This window comes from Epinephelus lanceolatus, chromosome 13 (genome assembly GCF_041903045.1).
Source record: "Epinephelus lanceolatus isolate andai-2023 chromosome 13, ASM4190304v1, whole genome shotgun sequence".
Lineage (NCBI taxonomy): Eukaryota > Metazoa > Chordata > Actinopteri > Perciformes > Serranidae > Epinephelus > Epinephelus lanceolatus.
Genome location: NC_135746.1, coordinates 30364082 through 30385020, shown reverse-complemented (window position 1 = coordinate 30385020; position 20939 = coordinate 30364082). Strand labels below are relative to the sequence as shown.

The 20939-nt window shown below is 39.5% G+C and overlaps 1 protein-coding gene across 1 annotated transcript in view; it reads left to right on the top strand.

Annotated features, from left to right (window-relative positions):
• Positions 1-3329: 3329 nt before the first annotated feature.
• The window catches only part of LOC117270867 (clavesin-2), a 63010-nt gene continuing 45400 nt past the window's right edge, over positions 3330-20939 (top strand). Inside the window, exons 1-2 of the mRNA XM_033648808.2 lie at positions 3330-6548; positions 10595-10769. Coding sequence (XP_033504699.1) covers positions 6160-6548; positions 10595-10769 — 564 coding nt within the window. The 5' untranslated portion in view covers positions 3330-6159. The remainder of the gene's footprint in view (positions 6549-10594; positions 10770-20939) is intronic.

Below are 20939 nucleotides of genomic sequence, written 5' to 3'. Positions count from 1 at the left end.
CTGACTTTAGTTAAAAATTCTTTATTAATACATGGATAAACCAACGCATTTCGACTAGAAAGTCCTCATCAGGGTGTGAGTCCTGCATAGAATTCTCCCTTAATGAAGGCTATAATGTGCAATTCTTGTTGTTTTAGAAAGGTTTTGATCCAAATGATACATTTTTAGGATGTAGGTGATGTTGAACTGTACTGCATTATACTGACAGGTGTCTCTGTTATTTTGTTCATCCCATTTAATAAACAAAAATTGAAGTGCAAAACGTTTGGTTTTGCTCCCATTTTGCATTTACAGTTTTAAGTTGAATAGCTAATTCTTTTTTGTACACACAATGGATGCATTTCTCTCAAATTTTGGTAGCATATTAATTAAAATTGATGTTAGTAAGCACTTTTCTTTTTCCAAGATAATCCATCCACCTGACAGAAGTAGCATAATAATAATAAAAGGTCCCTCTAATATGTGCAGTTCTGTCATACAACATAATGCCACATATGTCACAAGTTTCGAGGCACTGGCATGCTGACTGCACAAATGTCCACCAGAGCTGTTGCCGCCGAACTGAATAGAAATTTCACTGCCATTAGCAGTCTCAGATGTTGTTTCTGTGGATCTAGCAGTATATCCAACTGGCCACACAACCACAGACAACATGTAACCACACCAGCCCAGGACCTCCACCTCCAGCGCTGTCACCTGTAAGATCATGTGAGACCAACCATCTGAACAGCTGATGCAACAGCTAGTTTGAGACAATAGGCGACACCAGACATGTCACCCGTTGAGCATGTTTGGGATTCTCTGGACCAGTGTATACGACACTGTGTTCCAATTCCATCCAATACCTTCAGCCATTGAGAAAGAGTGGGCCAACATTTTGCAGGCCACAGCCAACAACCTGATCAACTTTCTGTGGAGGAGATGTGTCATACTGCATGAGGCAAAGGCAAGTGGTGGTCACACTACATACTGACTGATTCTTTGGGTTTCTGTGGTGTTAGTCATATGAAATCCGAATTAATTTCTTTGCTCATTTTAGAGTGGCATTTTATTATGAACAAGGCACACCTGTGTAGTAATCATGCTGTTTAATCAGCACCTTGATATGCCACACCTGTCAGGTGGGTGGATTGTCTTGCAAAAAGGACAAGTGCTCACTTACACAAGTTTAAACCAATTTGCAACCAAAATTAGAGAGAGAAATATATCAATTGAGAACATAAAAAAAGTCTTAGCTCTTTGATTTAAACCTGTGAAAAATGGCAGTAAAAACAAAAGTGTAGTATTATCTACATACATGTAATTGAGCTAAGTAGCAGTGAATAGTAGGTAAGGCCTTTTCTATGTAGGGGAATAAGTAGCAGACAATAAATCAATGACCAAATAAAAAGTATGACACCTCTGAAGGAAGATCCAGGACAGTTTATGTTGTGCTGCAGAGTCAACAGATCCTCAGACTCCCTGAGCCCACTGGACGTCCTCATGTTAACTCCAGTTGTCCAGTTGTCTTTTGTTAATCAGCCATCCAGCCCCTCAGAGACTAAAAGCCAAATCAAAGAAGCACTCCAGACAATGACAGCTGCGCCAATGAAAACCAGAGGTAATTTCCAATGCATGTCCACAATTCACTTAAATCACTCCGACACCGGCCCATCAGAGCTGTGGGCAATTATTGCAACCCCCCTGTCTCCCCTGGGACCCTGTTACTTTCTCTCTAGCCCCCCTGCATTCAGGATATGCCTCTTTCCCCACCCCCACTGCCAAGATATTATCTAATGCTGGTTTTTACCTACAGGCAAAAATGCATAGGCGGCATGACAATATATATACACCAATACATACACCACTACGGGCAGCATGTGTCATTAAATTATTGAGAAACATTAAGGAGAAAAAAAAGAAAATGGCCAGAGCATCATTACGTGCTTGGCTCTGCTCTGTTGTGAGTGGGAGGTCATTATTTCTGTGTTTAATTCAGTGGGAAATTTGCTCACTGACAAATTAATTCAGCATTTAAAGCAATGTGCTCTCTCTGCACTCTAAAAAAATAATTTGTAAGAGCCATTCTTTATTCTGATTTTTTACACTAATTTATTTTTATAAATGTAGCGAATTCATGGATAGATGTTTTAACTGTCACCTCAACATCACCAAACATTTTAAAATAAATATATTTCTCCTTGTGTTTATTTTTTTCATTTCAAGTTTTGCTTCCTATACAATACTTGACATCATAAAAACCATTATATAAAATAAGAATGCCACACAAAAAGTGAGTACTAGCATGGTTACAAAGAAAAGAAGAGCTCCTGGCTACAGGATATTTTGTCCCAGCAAATTCACACCCAGTGAACTCACTTCTTTGATTTGTTTGTTACAAGTTTGTCATATTTATTTGTACACCAAACTGATTTAGTGGACAGCAGTGAAGGTAACTGAGCTGCACGGCACATGTATTGCTCACCACTTAGCCATGGGGAGTGACACAGTGAACTACGAGAGAGATAAGTAGGCGGATACAATAGAAATTAATTCAGCATGTTTAAGTGCAGCTGCCTGGTCACCAGTGAGCAGGTGCCACCCCCACCCGCCTCCATCCATCCATCCATTCCTTCATCTATACGCCCCTCCATTTCATCCATGTAGCTACACTTTGTTTGACATGCTTTAATAAATCATCCTGTTTTATTGTATGAATTATGACCTCGTGGTGCCAGTTCAAGATGATGGTGATGGTGATGGTCCGTCCCTCCATCTCTCCATCTTAAGCTACGAACACTTGGCCCTCCTCTTCCGCTTAATCCCTTCAACAGTTCTTTTGTCATGTTAACCCTCCATCTCCATGCAGAGGCAGACTTGACCATCAGGCAAAAACAACGCCTGTCTTGGGCCCATTCACTAACAGAAATGGACCCCCAAAAGCATATGCTAAAAAAAAATAGAGGAAAAAAAGATTAATGTGCATCTGCAAGAGACAGTCTTTCAGTTGGCTAACACTGAGAGCATTTTAAGGAAATCTTGGGGATTTAATGACCCATAGAGGAATTTAAAAGCTATAATTAAACAGAAATGACTTTCAAGGGATTTTAAAGTCTTTTTTTCGATGTGTTGGACAAAATATCTTTACATTTTTTTATGTTTTGAGGCCAAAATATGAAATCAAACTGAAATATAATTAAAGGATTCAGTACTTTTTTCATAGCAGTGTAAACAAGGCTTTGAAACATCATTTAAAGTGTCATGCATGCAAATAGAATTTACAGAAAATATTATTGAATAATTTAGTTAATATATGAATGAGAAGACATTTTAAAAAAAGTCATATGATATTTTTTTTTGCTGGCCAATCAAAACGTTCTAAGTGGTAGGTTTGTCATTAGTGTTACAGCCTTTAACCTTTATACAGTAAAATAAGGTCAGTGATGTTGATCATCATATCCTAAATATGTAATAAACCTTTTCATCCATTACTCTTTGATCTACAAATCACCAAATCAGGCCTTAATGTTTGCATCTAGTAATCCATTACAGATCATAAACTTTAATTCAGTCCATGTTTCTACAGAGAATATATTAAAACGGTCATGGATCGATTACTGAACAGGCCTATCGGGCACAGGCCCAGTGGTCCAAAGTGTCAGGGGACCCTGTTCACCTGCAAAATGGCACTCAAATTACCAATTACCAACCTCAAAGAGATTCAAAATGACCACAAAGGGGCACAAGAAGACCACAAAGAGATGCAGCGGAACTACAAAGAGACACAAAACAACCACAAAAAGACAAAAAAACACCAAAGAAAACATACATACACCTCAAAAACACAAATATACCTATACACAAATACACTTCAAAGAGACACAAAACACCTACAAACACATTCAGAAAAACGACAGCAACACAAAACGACCACAAAAGACAAAGTCAACCAAAGAAAACACAAATACCCCAAAGAGACACAAAATGACCAAAGAAGACACAAGTATACCTAAAAAAAAAAACACAAAATGACTTCAAAGAGATGGAAAAGAACTACAGAGACACAAAGTGACTACAAAGAAACACATAATGACAAATATATTTCAGAGGGACACAAAACAACTACAAAGAGATGCAAAGGATCTAAAAAGAGACACAAAACAACCGAAAAAGACACAAATATACCTCAAAGAGACACAAAAAACGTCAGGGAGACTCAAAGAGATTGCAAAGAGATTCAAAGGAACTACAAAGAGACACAAAATGACCAAAAATGACACAGATATACCACAAAGAGACACAAAATTACTACCAAGAGATGCAAAAGATCTACAGAAACACAAAGTGACTACAAGGAAACACAAAATGACCAAATACATTGACAAATATACTTCAAAGAGACACAAAACAACTACAAAGAGATGCCAAGGATCTAAAAAGAGACACAAAACAACCAAGAAAGACACAAATATACCTCAAAGAGACACAGAAAGACTTTAAAGAGACTCAAAGAGAATACCAAGAGATTCAAAGGAACTACAAAGAGACACAAAATGACCAAAGAAGACACAAATATACCACAAAGAGACACAAAACAAACAAATAAAGAGGCAAAACCACTGCACAGTCTGTGTCTTGCCCCTGTGTTTGAGAGATGGTGGGGCCTTTTGCATATCTGTGCCCAGGGGCCCATTGTCTCACAATCCGCCCCTGTGAACAATGGGAACAAATGTACTCAACAATCTAAAACTATGTAACATGTAGTTAAAAAAAAATCCACAAAAATGTTGAAAATGAAAATATATAGGATTTAGGAGCTAAAATCTGTAAACACATGGTCCTTTATGGGACAATAGGGAAGGACAAGGGTGTAATTGAGGCCCCCTAATTTTGCCTCAGGCCTCCAGATCCCAGAGTCCACCCCCATCTTCATGCCTCCACCCTTCATCTTATAGCTCTCCTCCCTTCACCCCTGTCCATGTGAGTTGCCTCCCCTCACCTCAGCATCCTCTCTCCACCCCTCCAGCCACTCTCCCCCTTTCCACTTTCGTTTTCTGGCCTCTACAGCTATTCTCCATCCTTCTGCCACCAATTGCCCTCGCTCCCTGCATCCCTTTTCATATCTGTTGCCTTTTCATCTCACACTCCACCCCCTCCTCCCACCACCACCTCCTCCCCTCCCTTTCCCCCCCGCCGGTGGCGTCCATACACCGACCGGAGCACAGACTCTCTTGTTGTCAGTCACTTTCCCAGCGAACAGACGGCGGCAGCAACAGCAGCAGCAGGAGGAGCGGAGACGGTAATCCCCCCCAGTCCACCCCACCCCTTTCCAAAAACCCAGAAACCGGTGGCAAAACCTCGCGGGACACCTGTGCTGCCGGATACCCCCCTTTTTTTCTGGAGGCTTTGTGAAACACGATTTAAGATCTAAATTCACGCCCAAATGTGTGGATGGTGAAGATGAGCAGCAGTGGCGATTAAGACGGGGATGTAGACGCGGAAACAAGCGGCCAAATCTGCCTCGATTGACGGTGACGGAGCGGTCGGCGGCACCACCACCAGCAGCAGCACCAGCAGCATCAGTCGGTCGGCGGATGGAGATGCGTTGTGAAGGCGGAGGGATGATGATGATGATGATGATGATGATGATATAGCAGGTGCTGCAGGGTCGTGCCGCATTGCCTGGCCGCCGCGAGCGACGCCGGGGAGACGGTGATGCTGTCGTCGTCATTGTGTCACAGAAAGAGAGAGAAAGAGAGGAGAGGCTTTGACATGGAGGGAAGCGGCTGTGTGTCGGCTCCGAGCTCAGGCCGCCCGGATCAGCAGGTTGGATGTACCGCCTGAAGCCTGGAGGACCTGAGTCATGATATACATGGTGGAAAAATTACAATAAAGTTGCATTCTTTGTGATGGAATTGAAATGTTTCTGTGCGTAAAAGTGCATGGCCCATATGTTGATAATGCACAGGAGCATCACAGCAGCAGCGTCTGTGCCAGTTCAGGGTGGATTACGTCTACAGAGCAGCAGGCCTCCATCTGAAGTGAGCTTCTGATCAGGGAACCATAAAGAAAAAGCATTTCATACACTTAACCCTGTTGCTGGAGGTAACTATTTATTCTGTTGTTTCACTGGAAGCTGCTGTGCTGTGGTCCCCCGTGGAGGGACAGCTGTTGCAAAAGATGACTCACTTACAGGCTGGCCTCTCTCCAGAGACCCTGGAGAAGGCCAAGGTGGAGCTGAAGGAAAACCCGGAGACTTTACACCAGGACATCCAGGAGGTCCGGGACATGATCATCACCCGGCCGGACATCGGGTTCCTCAGGACAGACGACGCGTTTATCCTCAGATTCCTCCGGGCAAGGAAATTCAACCACTTCGAGGCGTTTCGGCTGCTGGCACAGTATTTTGAGTACCGACAGCAGAACCTGGACATGTTCAAGAATCTGAAAGCGACGGACCCAGGCATCAAACAGGCCCTGAAGGACGGGTTCCCTGGGGTGCTCTCCAATCTGGATAGATACGGCAGGAAAATACTGGTCCTGTTCGCAGCCAACTGGGACCAGAGCAGGTAATAAAGAGGCAGAGGGTTGGGGCTGGTGGCGATGAGGCTGCCAAGTCTGTGCTTAGGTTATCTGATCAGACATATAAAGAGAAACACATAAAGAATAAAGAAGAGGCAGTGTTATAAAGTCCACTATAACTCAGTGGAGTCTGGTTTATGGAGCTGTCCATTCAGCACCACATAATCTATTAGAAAACTACAGGACACTAACCTATCTTTCTTGTTTAATCAGCTGTAGGGCAAAACACACTACATGACCAAAAGTATGTGGACACCCAAACACAGACTATAATCTGCTGTTAAAACTGCCTCTGGTTTTAGTTTTGCCACGAGATGCTGAACCTGGGATTTGCTCCCTTTCAGGCACAAGAGCATTAGTGAGGTCCAACACTGATGCTGGGTGATACAGCCTGGCTCACAGTTGGCTTTCCAGTTCAGCTCAAAGGTGTTGGATGGGGTTGAGGTTAGGGGTCTGTGCAGGCCAGTCAAATTCTTCCATACCAAACAGGGAAAAGACAAGTCAGTTTTATTTATAGCCCAAATCACAAAATTTGCCTCAAATAGCTACCCCACAAAATACCCATTACAGTGGAGATAAGGAGATCTCAGGAAGAGCAAAAGAGGAGGAATACTTCCTCCAGGTCAAAGGTGTTGTATGTCAACAGAAAGAACAACAAATGACAAAATTAAAACCACTTCTTTATGAACCTGGCTTTATTTGCATGGGCATTACCGTGTTGAAATAAACTGTTACCCCAAAGCTGGAAGCACACTATCGTATAAAACACCAGTTACCAACCTGGGGGTCCTGACCCCCACTTGGGTCGCCAAAGCTTCATAGGGGGTCACAAGGCCTTCTTGATTTTAGGGGGTCTAAGAAAACCTAAAAAAACAAACAAACAAACAAAAAAAAAATACAGTAGGCCTATATCTCAGCATTTTATTCATTTTTTGTAGAGAAAACTAAATAAAATGTAGTTTTAAAATTTGAATTATTATTGAATAAAAATAATAAAAAGTATTTAAAACAGACAGAGTATTATATAAAAGTTCATAAAAATATCAGGAAGGCTCATCTCTGATGCAATATTCACAAGTAATCATCTGCTAAAAATCCATCCAAATTGCTTGTTTTACACAAACTTCCTGCCAAAACTGCGTGTAGTATTAGAGTTAATTATACAGTTAATCAGTTGTTCTGTACTGTGAATGTTATGCATTGAGTATACTTTATTGTCAGTTTACTTAATGATAGAAAACAGATCCCTTATGAAAAGAAACTGGGAGCCACTGGTCTAAAAAATGATTGTTTAGGGCCGCATTCAGACTTCTCTTAATAGGAGCTAAGAGATGTAGACTGACCTGTGGAAACAGCCCCAGACAGGTGCACAGGTGACAGCATGCCCACATACTTTTGGACATATACTGCACTTTTTTTTCTGTCAAAGTCATATTGTTTTTTTGAGTAATTTTAACCAATGTTTTCCAACCTTTTGACCTTTTAAACCCTTAAAATGAAGCATTAAACCACCTGTCACATGTTGCATATGCCACTGACTTTAAGTAGTTTCACCAAAGACTGATTTCCCCTCTATAAAAAGTTTTATTTGAATAGTGTTTCGAGGATAAAAGTACCCAGATTCACAAAAAACTCTCACACATTAAGGAAAAGTCAGAAAAATACATTAAATTTGTGTAGCAGTAGCAGCAGACCACCAAGATGAACTGTTGGGCCACTGCACATTCAGACAGTCCACTGCTGATACGTTTCTCTCTCATTAAGTAGCTCCAGTCTGCAGTGACTGGATCAGGGTTGGCTAAGGTTAAAGGTAGAAAAAGGGCCATTAGATAGGGACATGATTTAATTTGGCTTTAATAAAAGGATCGGACCTGGTTAGTGTTTGTGTAACTGGAGTTCTTTGAGATTTTGACCTTTTTGTCACCACATAATTCAGTCCAGAAACATCGGATTATCCAGACAAAGTGCCATTAGGCCTGATTATAGTGTTGTATATCTGATAAAAAAAAATCCCATAGTGCAGCCATCTTACTCTGTTATGACTGATCTAGAAAACAGACACTCCATAGGCTACAACAAAATCATTATGTAATAGGGAACAAAGTCCAATCATACGTGAATTTAATCATTAATGTTACCTCTCTGAACATGCATCAATTTGTAAAATCTCTTTCATGTCATGCTTGTTATTCATCTCATTCTTCCTCTATTCGACAAATTTCAGAAATACTTGTAGAGCTATTCTATGGTCGGTTGGATATCCCTGCTGTAGACTCAGCTTGTGTGTGCAGTTGTTCAGACTTATGTCTACTAAGCTGCCAATTAATCACATTATAAAACATATTTATTATCGCCACAGGGAGGTAAAAGATTTCTTGTTAGAGAACCACATAGAGGGAAAATGAAGAGGGAGACAATATAATGAGGGCAGTAGCAAACATGAAAAAACCTGACTGTTGAACAGGACATCGAAGTAAAAGCCCACGAGGATTCACTGAGGCAGCACGACAGGTAGCAGCAGCAGCCGCCACGGAAAGCAATTATAACGTGCAACTAAAACAACTAGCAGATATTTTTCAGCTTCTATGCAGTCTTCTCGTGACTGTAAATACCTCTGTAATGATTACCTCGGCTAAGGAGGTTATGTTTTCAGTGCAGCTTTTCTGTTTTTCAGCCAGATTACAGAAAAAACTACTGGCCTGATTTTCGTCAAACTTGGTGGAAAGGTGAAGCATGAGTCAGGGAGGAACCCATTATATTTTGGAGCGATCCCAATCATGGGGCGGATACACAAATTCATCTTCACTTTCGTTAACATTGTGAGGAAATTTGGCCTTAGTGGATTCAATGTGATGCATCTTGAAATCCAGTAAAGTTCAATAGTGACAAACAGGCAGGAAGAAGCCAGGACTATGGGCCTTGGTGGAAGTCTACGTTCTTCTAATTCAAGAATAAATTACACTACAATGAAGGTTATCAGTGATTTATACTGACAAACTCTGACTAAAAGATCCTGTTTCCATCTCTTTCAATGACATTTATGATATGAGATCAATTAACGATCCTTGTCAGGGGCTGCAACTAATGGTTACTTTCAGAATTGATTTAACTTTAATTAACCTTTTGTCCTTCCTGTAAAATTAGCCTTAAACGCCCATCCAAGGCAAAGCCAAATTAAACTCAGATCTGTTTATGAACCATTTGGAGCACATGGAGTCTGACGGCTAATTTGAAATGATGCAACAGCTGTCCACAATTTTGTAATTGTTTGTTTGTTGCTGCTGTGACAGAGCCGTTGATTGTACCTGCTGTTGAGATTGTATTTTGAGTCTTTTTTATCGGAAAATATGTTGCATGGGTAATTACTTTAACACAGCAGTTGTGCCTGTTGTTGGGTTGTTGGATTGTTAACAGCTCAGCCCTTTTTAAGAGGTTAATCGGTCGAATTAAAAAAAACAAACAAAATGCTAACGATAGCTTCTCTCAGCCCAAATTAGCATTTTCCATAATGCTTCTTTTGTCCAACCAAACTTCAACTATCTTCAATTTTAGACTATGTATGACAGAGAAAAGCAGAATGTTTGGCATTGTGACTGACACAATTAATTAAACATCAAAATAGTTGATTATTTTTATCGCGTAACCAAAAAATGACTTTTTGAGGCCGATATTTGAGAGTATGAAAAATGTTATTACATTATATTGGCTGACGTAACATAACCACATGGCATAAACAAACGATCTTGATACGGATGTAGCTTTTATTTTTTTTTAATTGTAACTAAAATACATTCTCAATTGGATATTTTACAGTTAAAAGATCAGCACCCTCTGGTGGACAAACTATGCAATGATGAAACTAAATCACCTAAACCTAAATTTGACATTTCTGTGCTGCAGTTTCTAACTCACATACATAACCACTGGCTGATTTACCAGTCTGGCTGTAATTAATTTTTGCCAGTTGACTTAAGTACCTTAATATTCCCTCCAGTTCTCTGGCAAATAAAAAATCCTGTTCCATTTTCCCCAGATACACATTTGTGGACATACTGAGGGCGATCCTGCTGTCCTTGGAATCTATGATAGAAGATCCAGAGCTGCAGGTCAATGGCTTCATCCTCATCATCGACTGGAGTAACTTCACCTTCAAGCAGGCATCCAAACTGACTCCCAGCATGCTGCGGCTGGCCATTGAGGGGCTGCAGGTAAGACGCTCAGCTCTCAGAAGGTTTTGTTGGTGATGGTGTTGTCATGGTTGGTTTAATCTGTGTAAACAAAATTCCGCAAAGGCAAAGGGAAAAAAAAAATAGATTTCAGAGGCGTTCAGGTTTCCATTTGTAGTCTGTTGAGTTGAGTTGACCAATCATGTTTGGGCAGCAGGTAAACAGTCTCTTACAGTGTAAAGAGATGGAAGGTATTAGCTGAAACACAATCGCCGAACCCATCGGCTATTGTCCTATGATGATTCAGCTTTATAGCATATAGCTTTTTTATTTATTTATCTGCATTCATGGCAAATATCTGTTCAGAGATTAGTCGATTAATCACACACAAAGAGGAAGTCTTGGCTCAGATATGCGCTTGCTACACCAGATCTCTTACAGTATTGATTACTGATGCCTCAAGAGGCTTATTGCGATCGGACCAATAGCCGATAACTACAAAAATTGCGGTTGGTTAACAGCTGGGTTTGAAAAATGTTGGACTTTGATACAAGTGTTTGTGGTTTGGTTTTCATTGCCTAAACTGAACCAAACCCTTTTTTTGGAAGTCCCTGACAAACTGTGTATGGTGTTAATGAGGTATAAGGACTAATTGGTAAAACAGTATATAAATTAACAAACATTTTACACATCATAAATATACTGGAGCTAAAGCTAAAGTATTTTTTCTCATTTGTTGAACTGATGCCACACTGCTGTATATTGTACTAGAGCTGAGGGGATTAGTCAGTTACAGTTATCTTGGATGCTACAATGATTTTGATAACCAAATCATTTAATAAAAGGGAAATATAAAACACTCCGCTGGTTTTTGTAATTGTAATTGTAAATTTAATATCAAATTTAATGAAATATCTCTGGGTTTTGGATTGTTGGTTGGTCAAAACAAACAATCTGAAGATGTCACTTTGGGGTTTAGGAGCATGAAAATACAATACAGATTAACTGATCTTGAAAAAAATGTTAGTTGCAGCTCTACTCTATACATTTTCCTAGTATTATCATAGCATCTAGAAATCTGCAGTCTTGACCCTCAGCAGGAGTATTGTATGTTTCCTGTCAGTGCCAGTGGCAGAACAAACCTCCAGCATCCACTCTGCAGTCAAAATGTTCCACTTAAGCACAAGTCAAGCACCGTGGCAAAGCCGTGAGCTTGTTTAAGGGAATAACGACATTTCCATTCTGATTACACACTGCTGGGTGTTTTTCTTACAAGGCTCGTTTGGCAGGTGATGATGCAAAAAAAAAAAAAAAGTGATATTTTAGTGGTTGTCAGTTTGGTTTTCCTTAGTTCTCGCTTCCTCTAATGAGGGTCCAGTTTTTCTCACGTGGCATGTAAAGAACAGAGAGATGAGATGTGACAGTGCTCATTGGAGTTGTATCTGCGACTGGAAGGTTTTTAAAGGCATAATGTGAAAACACATTATTCCTCTGTGTCGTCAGGACACTTTTAACGTTAACTTGAGTTACATGATAAAAGTGTACAGCTGTTCTCTGGTAACAAGCCAAACCCGAGAGGAAATGTCTTGCCTGTTTTGTGTGTGTGTGTGTGTGTGTGTTTGTGTGGATGTTTGTGTCGATGTGGTGGTGTTATTGCTTTCTCAACATCCTTGTGAATCATCTGCCAATTTGTGTTGGGCTCCATTAGTCAAAGTGAAATCTAAGGGGAAGTGTTTCTAGAGGGAAGTGTTGAGTAAGATGCAGTGTGGTCAAAAAGATTATCTGATGTGCTTGTGATGGATGCCAGACTGTCAAAGTTGGATTCCTTGAATTTTACACTGGATTTGAATCCTATATTTCTGTATTAAAGCTGTCAAAATAAGAGTAGGAAATCTTATCACTGAGGGTAAAAGACGGTGATTAGATTTAAGTTTTTTTGTGTGTGTGTGTGTGTGTGTGTATTTCATCTTTAACTTTACATTTAAAGCTCCTTCACAGACACAACAAAAATTTTGTATTCTTTTATTATTATTGGACCTGCATACAACCTGTTTATGGTTGTGAAGAATGTTAAACAATAAAGGTAGATGTTAATTAATTATTACTTATTTAGTACTAAATGAAATGTGAAGTACTAAAAGCAACGATATGCTACAATATGATAAGATACGATACGACACGGTGCAATGCGATGTGATACAAAGCGATGTGATGCGAATCAATGTGCAACGATGTGATGCGATACATTACAGTACAATACGTTACAATACATTACTATACGTTAGGATACTTAATGATACAATACCACATGACACAATACGATATGATGCCTTACGATGTGATGCGAATCGATACAATACGATACATTACAATACGATATAATATGATACAATACAGTACGTTACAATACATTACTATACGTTATGATATTTAATGATACAATACCATATGACACGATACGATATGATGCCTTACTATGTGATACGATACGATACATTACATAATGATAGGATATGATACAATACAGTACGTTACAATACATTACTATACGTTATGATACAATACGACATGACACGATACGATGTGATGCCTTACGATGTGATATGATACGATGCATTACAATACGATAGGATACAATACAATACAGTATGTTACATTACATTACCACACATCATGATAAGTTATGATACAATACGGTGTGGCACGATACAATACAATATGATGTATTACGATACAATGCAATACGTTGCAATACAATATATTTTGTATACCCTTAGGGAAATTTTTCTTTGGCTCAGTGTCACTGCATTTACTACATTTTAAGTGTTCATGTGTATTGTACATACGGTCAAGTGCTGTTACTAATAACCTTAAAACAAAAACACATACCCAAAAAAAAAAAACAGAAAAACATATTGCTAGCACCATGTGTCCGGACATTGAGATCGTTATTTAGGGAATATGGGGAGTCTAGCAAGCTGTTACAGGGCTATATTCACCTATTTAACATTGAGAGGGAACATTTTCACTCTGCAACTCAACCTTCCAGGAGGGTCTGGGGGGAGTTCCCCCTACAAAATACTTTCAGAAACTAAACAGCTAAATTAACCATTTTAGAGCTCTTTAAAACAAAAATCTTAAACCAGGATTTCAAAGTGTTAATGACTGAATGTGATCTTAGGGAGTCCCCAGTATATAATATAATTACTGCATAGACCTGTCACAATGTGTAACCTTTAATTTTTGTGGAAATCAGATGAAATTTAGGCCTTGGTTACAATATTTTTCATCGTGAGCTAAAGGAAAAAGAGCAGGACAATAAATCACAGTAACCAAACCAAACATAAATAAGTGTGAGCAATATACTCTCTTTTCTCTTGTCTTCCACTACACAGTAGGGTTCAAATAAATACTATATTTCTACATAAGGAAGTTCACACTGGACGTGGAAGCGCCGCAATGCGTGCCAGTTTTCCATGGAGTATTGCCAATTCCTTTCGGCACCCATGTTAATCAGTTGGGCTGTTCACACTGGACGTGCCGCAGCGCCGAGCTTTCCTGGCCAGCTCGCAATCTGTAGCGTCCAGCTTTAGAGTCTGGTCTATTTTTTCTGTGAGCATATCTGGCTAGAAAACCTACTGATGACCTATCATGAACGATGTAAAGAATATATTATGTATGATAATGATCTGATTCTTATAAATTATGGAATATGCATACCATGCTAACTTTTTCCACATATTTGTCAGTTGTATCTAAACATACAGTGACAGAGATGAGCAGACGCACACACATAAGCAGACAGTGACAGAGCTCCATGTGTGATTAGGAAAAACCAGAGGAGTTGAATCACTTGCTAGCGGCCCCGGGAAATGCACTTCTGGTGTGAACGGCCAGGCGACTGCTAGTGCAACTGACGTATTGGGGCGCTTCTGTCGTCCAGTGTGAACCTGGCATAAGCAGGATGCTTTGATACTTTTTCTATCTCCTCCACTTTCTGTAAGAATTACTTTTCTTGCAGTGTCAGTGCAGAGTTGAGGTGGTATGTTGGGAAAAATCTTTCACCGTTTTTATAGACTGAGGGAACAAACTGTAGACGCCAGCCAGTGCATCACTGTGACGAGTCCATATATAACACATTTCTGACGGCTCTCCAGACACAGATTAGAGCCTGAATTATTGATGGGAGCTATTAGCTGAGCCCTGAGTCATTCCCAACTGTGCAACCGCTCACACAAATGGTTGCTCATCATTTGGTGCAGAAAACAGCAGGAGGAAGCGTAATAGGGTGATTTGATTTGATTTGACAAATAAAATGCACAAACCACATCAATAAAATCATCAAGGAGAAAATCTAACTTATTTTCCACTGGGTGGGGAACCACATTTCAAGGTGGTAATGATGTTTATTTTCCTTATTGTCAACAAATCACATTTACCAACAAGTGTGTGTCTGAGAGCCTGATATAGCTTCTTCCTCTGTGCCATAGAGCTCCATTGTTGTCCAAAAACTATTAAAGACACATTAGTGAGCCGCACTGTTGCACTGGGTGACATGAACACATACTGTAGTTTATTTTGACTCAGTCCCACATACACCATCCTGCTGCCACATATACTCACTAGAGCACCAAATGTGGATTGATCCGCCGCTGAAAATAGTCCCCAACAAATACATTATTTTCTCGCCTTTCTCATTTATTTTATGAATATATTTTTTACTCCTCAGTGGGCTTGAAGCTGATAAGTCGAGGGACTAATGCATTGTTGGTTTTTATCTTCTCATGGGATTTCTTGGAAGTGTTAAAAATGTTGATTAGTTGAAATATTATAGGCTAAAGCCAGTCTCATCCTTCAAAGATGAATTTCATTTTCATTGTTGTTACATGATTAAAAAATAACAGAGAAAAAGGTCTGTGGCATTCACTTCACTTGCTCAAGAAGCAGAAAATGTACAACTGCCAGAATGCACTGCGCTGTACCGGACCAATAAACACTAGCACTGGTGGCTGACGTAAAGCAAATTTGGCTGCTTTGACACAGGAAATAATATGACAGCCGGCAGGTTACAAACAATCTCAAATTACAGTTAAATTGTAAGCTCAAATATTCTGAAAACATTTTCACCACAGCTTAGTTTTATCTGATATCATTTTCCTCAGCCTCAATTTTTGCCTTGAAAGAAACAGTATGGTGTCCTCCTCCTGTTCACAAGTTCTCGTATTACAGCCAAACAGTGTACTAAAATGTGTTTCTGAAGACATTTTAGACGGGAAATAGACAATACAGTGAGGTAATCGTGGTTTATATTTAATCAGCACTGCCTAGTTTTACCTTTTGATCTGAGTTTGAAAGAGAGGTACGTGGGCCTCTCTCTTGATCCGCTTTCATGCTGTTTGTGCCCACAGGTACATCTGGGCGCTGGTAAGATGGAGTGAAGTTTACCACAGTTCAGCTTACCACATTGTTTATGATACAAAGCTGATTGAAAATCGACTAAGTATCCCTTTAACAATAGCAAGAAATTTTAGCTAGAAATCAAATATATTAAGATTCATGAACACAGATTTAAAATTTAAGACATGGTATGATGTAGAGCTGTGATCAAAACATCGCACAGCTACAGCAAATGTATTAATATATAGTTTTAACCCCAATTAAAAAGCCTAGCATGTTTGGTGGCTGCAAATTAAATATATATATACATACATTGCATTTGTTGCATTGCTGTGAATAAATAAATAAATAAATAAATACATCCAACATTTATGTTTCATCCTGTATACAGTATGCGGGAATAGTAGAGCTTGTGTCATTCCCACACACACAAACACAACCCGAGATCTAAATATTGTTAAACAGCCATAGTGAGTCACTTCAGTCTGAGCAGGTCTGGTTACAAATCTGTTAAACCAGTAAGTGTTTAAAAGCAGCTGAGTCAGACTCACCTGCAGGGCAGTCGGACAGAGTTTCTACTGTACAAGGGTTTGATGTAGTTTGATGGCTGATTTACACCGAGCACATCACTCCGTTAACATCTGTGTGCATCAGCAACTTTATATCTGCTTCAGCTGCTGCTGCTGTCCTTGTTTCTCTTTGTTTCCAGAGATATTTCATCATGCTCAGTGCTGGATTCTATCTGATGTCTAAATGAACTGACGTTGTAACAAATAATAGCAATTACACTGCAAAACATACATTTTTTAAAAAAATATAAGATTACCCACATTGTATTTGTCTTGTATAGCTTTATTGAGATTGTTTTTTCTCACTTGTTTTTTATCAGCTTAAAAATGGTGACAAATTAAGACCTGTTACTTTGAAATAAGTTAATTGTCTATTTGTGCTTGACAATTTTATCTATTCTCAATGAGGCAAAATCAGACTTAAGTATCCTAAAATTGCCGTTTTGCGTTGTAAGAAGCCAAAACCCTTTTTCGTTTTTCTATTTGTCTTCCAGTTCTGCCTGTATTGAGTCATCTCCTTGCCTTCCTTTTGTCTCGTCCTCCATGTTAATGCTGCTCGAACTGCCTCAGTTGTGATTTACTCTTTGTCATGGCAACCCTGACAGTGTGAGTTTTGAGCAAATACAAATAGCATGTAAGCCGCATGCCTTGGGATCCAAATTTGTAGCACAGTATGCTGCATGGAACAAAGCAGAAGGAAGGCTGAGAGTCAGAATCCCTGCTGTTGGCCCCCTAGAGGGTTTGATGGTTATTACACCCCCACATACGCAACTGTTTATTTGTTTGCTGTTGTTTTTTCTTTGGATTATTTTTGGTGCATAGTCAAGTGTATAAGTCAAGATGCAGACAGGAACTGTAGGGGGAGAGATGGGGAGTTGAGTTGAGTCAGTTGAGCCTCAACAGCAGTGACACTCAAATTCCTCCATATGTATTGAACATAGCACTATCTGTTAATGGTTTATCAGCATGATTGCATGGCATTATGCTCATTTGATTATTTTCCATTTTGAGTACAATAATGACATTTAAGTGTGAGTGTGGGGCTGGAAAACAGTTCTTGAGCATGCAAAGGGTTCATCCTCTGGGGAGTGTTAATATTTTTGGTAAATTCCAGAGCCATCAGCTTAATAAATCTTGGTAACTGATTAATCTTGGATTTAAGTCTTGGCCAGACTGCCAGTCTAAATCTATTTTTGGCACATCCAGATTAAACTGATTTTAAAATCTGGACAGCAAAAAACCCACATGAATCCAAGCCACAGTTGTTGGTGGTTTAAAATGTGATTCCAGTTGGATTCCTATGTGTCTCAGTCTGGCCACTCTGGCTGCTCAAATTGGATTTCAAAATGTTTTTTTGTGTGACATCACTGAAGAGGAGCTTTGTTAGCTGAGCTGCGTACACAAGTATGGACTGATGAGAAAAATCTGACGCACTGGACACTATAGAAGTTAAATTTAGGGTTTTGTGATGTTACATACAACATAACCTTCTCTGGAATGTTGCATGAGAGAGACTTACTTAATTTTGCCCAGACGCTAAGGTAGGCTAACCTTCTTGCACCTCTAACAAGGGCTCTGGTGTGATTGTATCCTTTCGGAAGCTATGTAATCCAGCCTTGAACTGCAGTGTCTTTTTGGAGTCTTTGTTAAATATATCCAATATAATAATTCCAACTCTGAATGTTTTCTGAGATAATCTATTTAGCCATTTTTTTCTATGTTGAAAACATGGTTGATTTTATCCTTCATTTCTCAGGCTCTGTGGCTTGGAGCTATGTGGCTAGTTGGAGCTATGTGGCTAGTTACTGACGCCACAGCAACCACATGCAGATAGGTTGGTGCTGTCTGGACACACAATTCCAATCTGATCACTTGCAAATAACAGTGCAGACATTCTGTCTTTAGGATCTGATTTGCCTGCAGTCTGAATGTAGTCTTAGTTTGACTGTGTAGCTAGTGCACAGAAACTCTGAATATTAGAATTCATTCTTTGGGAAGTTAAGTTTTATATCACTACAGTTTCAGTTACGACTTGTAGCTACAACATGTACAGTACTACTGTGATCCTATTAAAACAAGCTCACTACAGTTTATAATTGATCTTTTGACCAAAATTTCTGACATGTCATAAATGTTACAGATCGTCGAAGAACTAGATCTTTGATCACTTACCTAATTGATCAGGGTCGTCACCTCAAACTGCATGTGAAACAAAAGCTGATATGGCAGAAATTAGGGCTGCCCCCTAATAGTCAACCAAACGTTAGTCAACCAGAAAGGTCAGCAAGATTTTATTGGTCGCTTAGTTGCAGAAAAATTTCTATTAGGAGCTGCGCCTTGTCAAAATAAATCCCCAGGTAGGTAAGGAGTTGTACCTGCAGTTATTCCACAGGCTAGTTAATAACATGTCGGGCAGGAAATCTAAAGTGTGTGATCATTTTGAGAAGGTGAAGGACGAACCCAAGGTGATATGTAAACTCATCTTCATATGCCCATTAGCCACTTAGCACAATCATTACTGCTTTGCCGACAGCGTCATTAACAGGCGGCTCGCTCAGTGTGTGACGTGCACTTGTAGATAAAATATAGGCCTATATTAATGAAGGTTCATTAGTACGGTTTTGTATTTCTCTGTAATGTAGCACAGTGTTAACAATGTTACTGATACTATTCTTTCTCACACCTTGAACTCAAACCATTGTGTTGCCCCGCCCGAAATATATGACTAAATTATTGAATTAATATCGTAAACATGCCAGCGACTACTCGACTAATGGCCCTAAATGACGACTATTGGTTGTCTAAATTCTTAGTTGGGGGACAGCCCTTGGGGCTAAAATCCATATTAGTGTCTGCCTGGCTTTGAGAATCATCCTCTGGGGATCATGAATATCTTTGCCAATTTTGTGCACGTGTCAAGTAGCTGTCGAGATACAGAATCCTGCTCTGGATTTCGGTGCTGGACAAATCAACCGACCAGTGTACATTGATGTCTTTATGCTCCTCTGCTAGGAAGGAAAAAAACTGTTTCCTGTAGGTTGTCTCACTGATTTATGTATGAAAACATTGAGACAGTGGAAATCTAATGAGGGAAATATTCAGAACAGGTAGTCCTCCACAGAGCTTTGTGTCCTTAAATTACCCTCTCCATCGTCTTGCCGTTAATGTGCTGCCTGAGACTATATTGTCTGGGCTTTGAGCGCTTATTCCTCTTCGTTACAGCACAGCACTTTCCCCATTCTCCCAGTTGTGTGAAAAGCACATTTCCACTTACATTTCTTTATGCTCTCATACAAGAGATTATATGAAAGTGTGTGGAAACACAGGAGGTGAGACAGTGCGCGGTATGGAATTCAAACCCATCCAGTCATAATCCTCCAGGATTACAATGTTACAGAGGGATTAAAGTTTCAAGTCTGCAAACCCTGCTTTTGGGTTGTTCTTCTCAAAACAATTTCCAAAGTAATGTATAAGAGAACACTATCTGGCAAAGATGTTGTAGCTATTTTAAATATTGAAGCCTTTACATAAAAAAAAGAATGTCAGTGGTGTAGGAGTTAATTTAATGATTATCAGGCAAAATGCACCTAAACATTTGGAATAAAAGGAATAAAAGGAAGAACATGTTATTGTTTTTCATTTTCTTTTATTATTCCTTTCATGAAGAATTTATTGTTTTCATATTTTGGTTGCCCTATGAAAACCACTGGATTGGACTGGATCTCACATTTGGGCCTCCTTTTAATTTAGCAATTTAATTATTTTGTAACCTCCATTTTCTTTTACATTAATTAATCGATTGATTTAATTGACATTTTTATACTTACAGGTTGATTTTGTAGTGTCATTTTTACTGTAAATATACAAGATGTTTGAACATGCTGGAGATGCACTTGAACAGCCTCCTGATAGATGTCTTGTGTCTGAGGTCACTGATGTGAATCACCTCATTAAGATGATCAGTCACAGCCTGACACCATCTGACCTCAGATCAGCTACCTGCCACTCAGTAATTAAAGAGTTGTCCTGAATCTCTGACAGATAAACGGTCTGACAGCGAGTAGACACAACACAGCAGCATCATGCATGTAACCTGCATTTAAAGCTTTTAATGTCTTAATAATGACGACTCTTACATTCTTACATCTGCCTGTCTGTTGGCAGGATTTGGCTCAAATCTGGTGACATGTCGACCTTGACGCAGGAATCAGTAGATTAGGTTTTGTTGGTGATCTGGATATGGGAT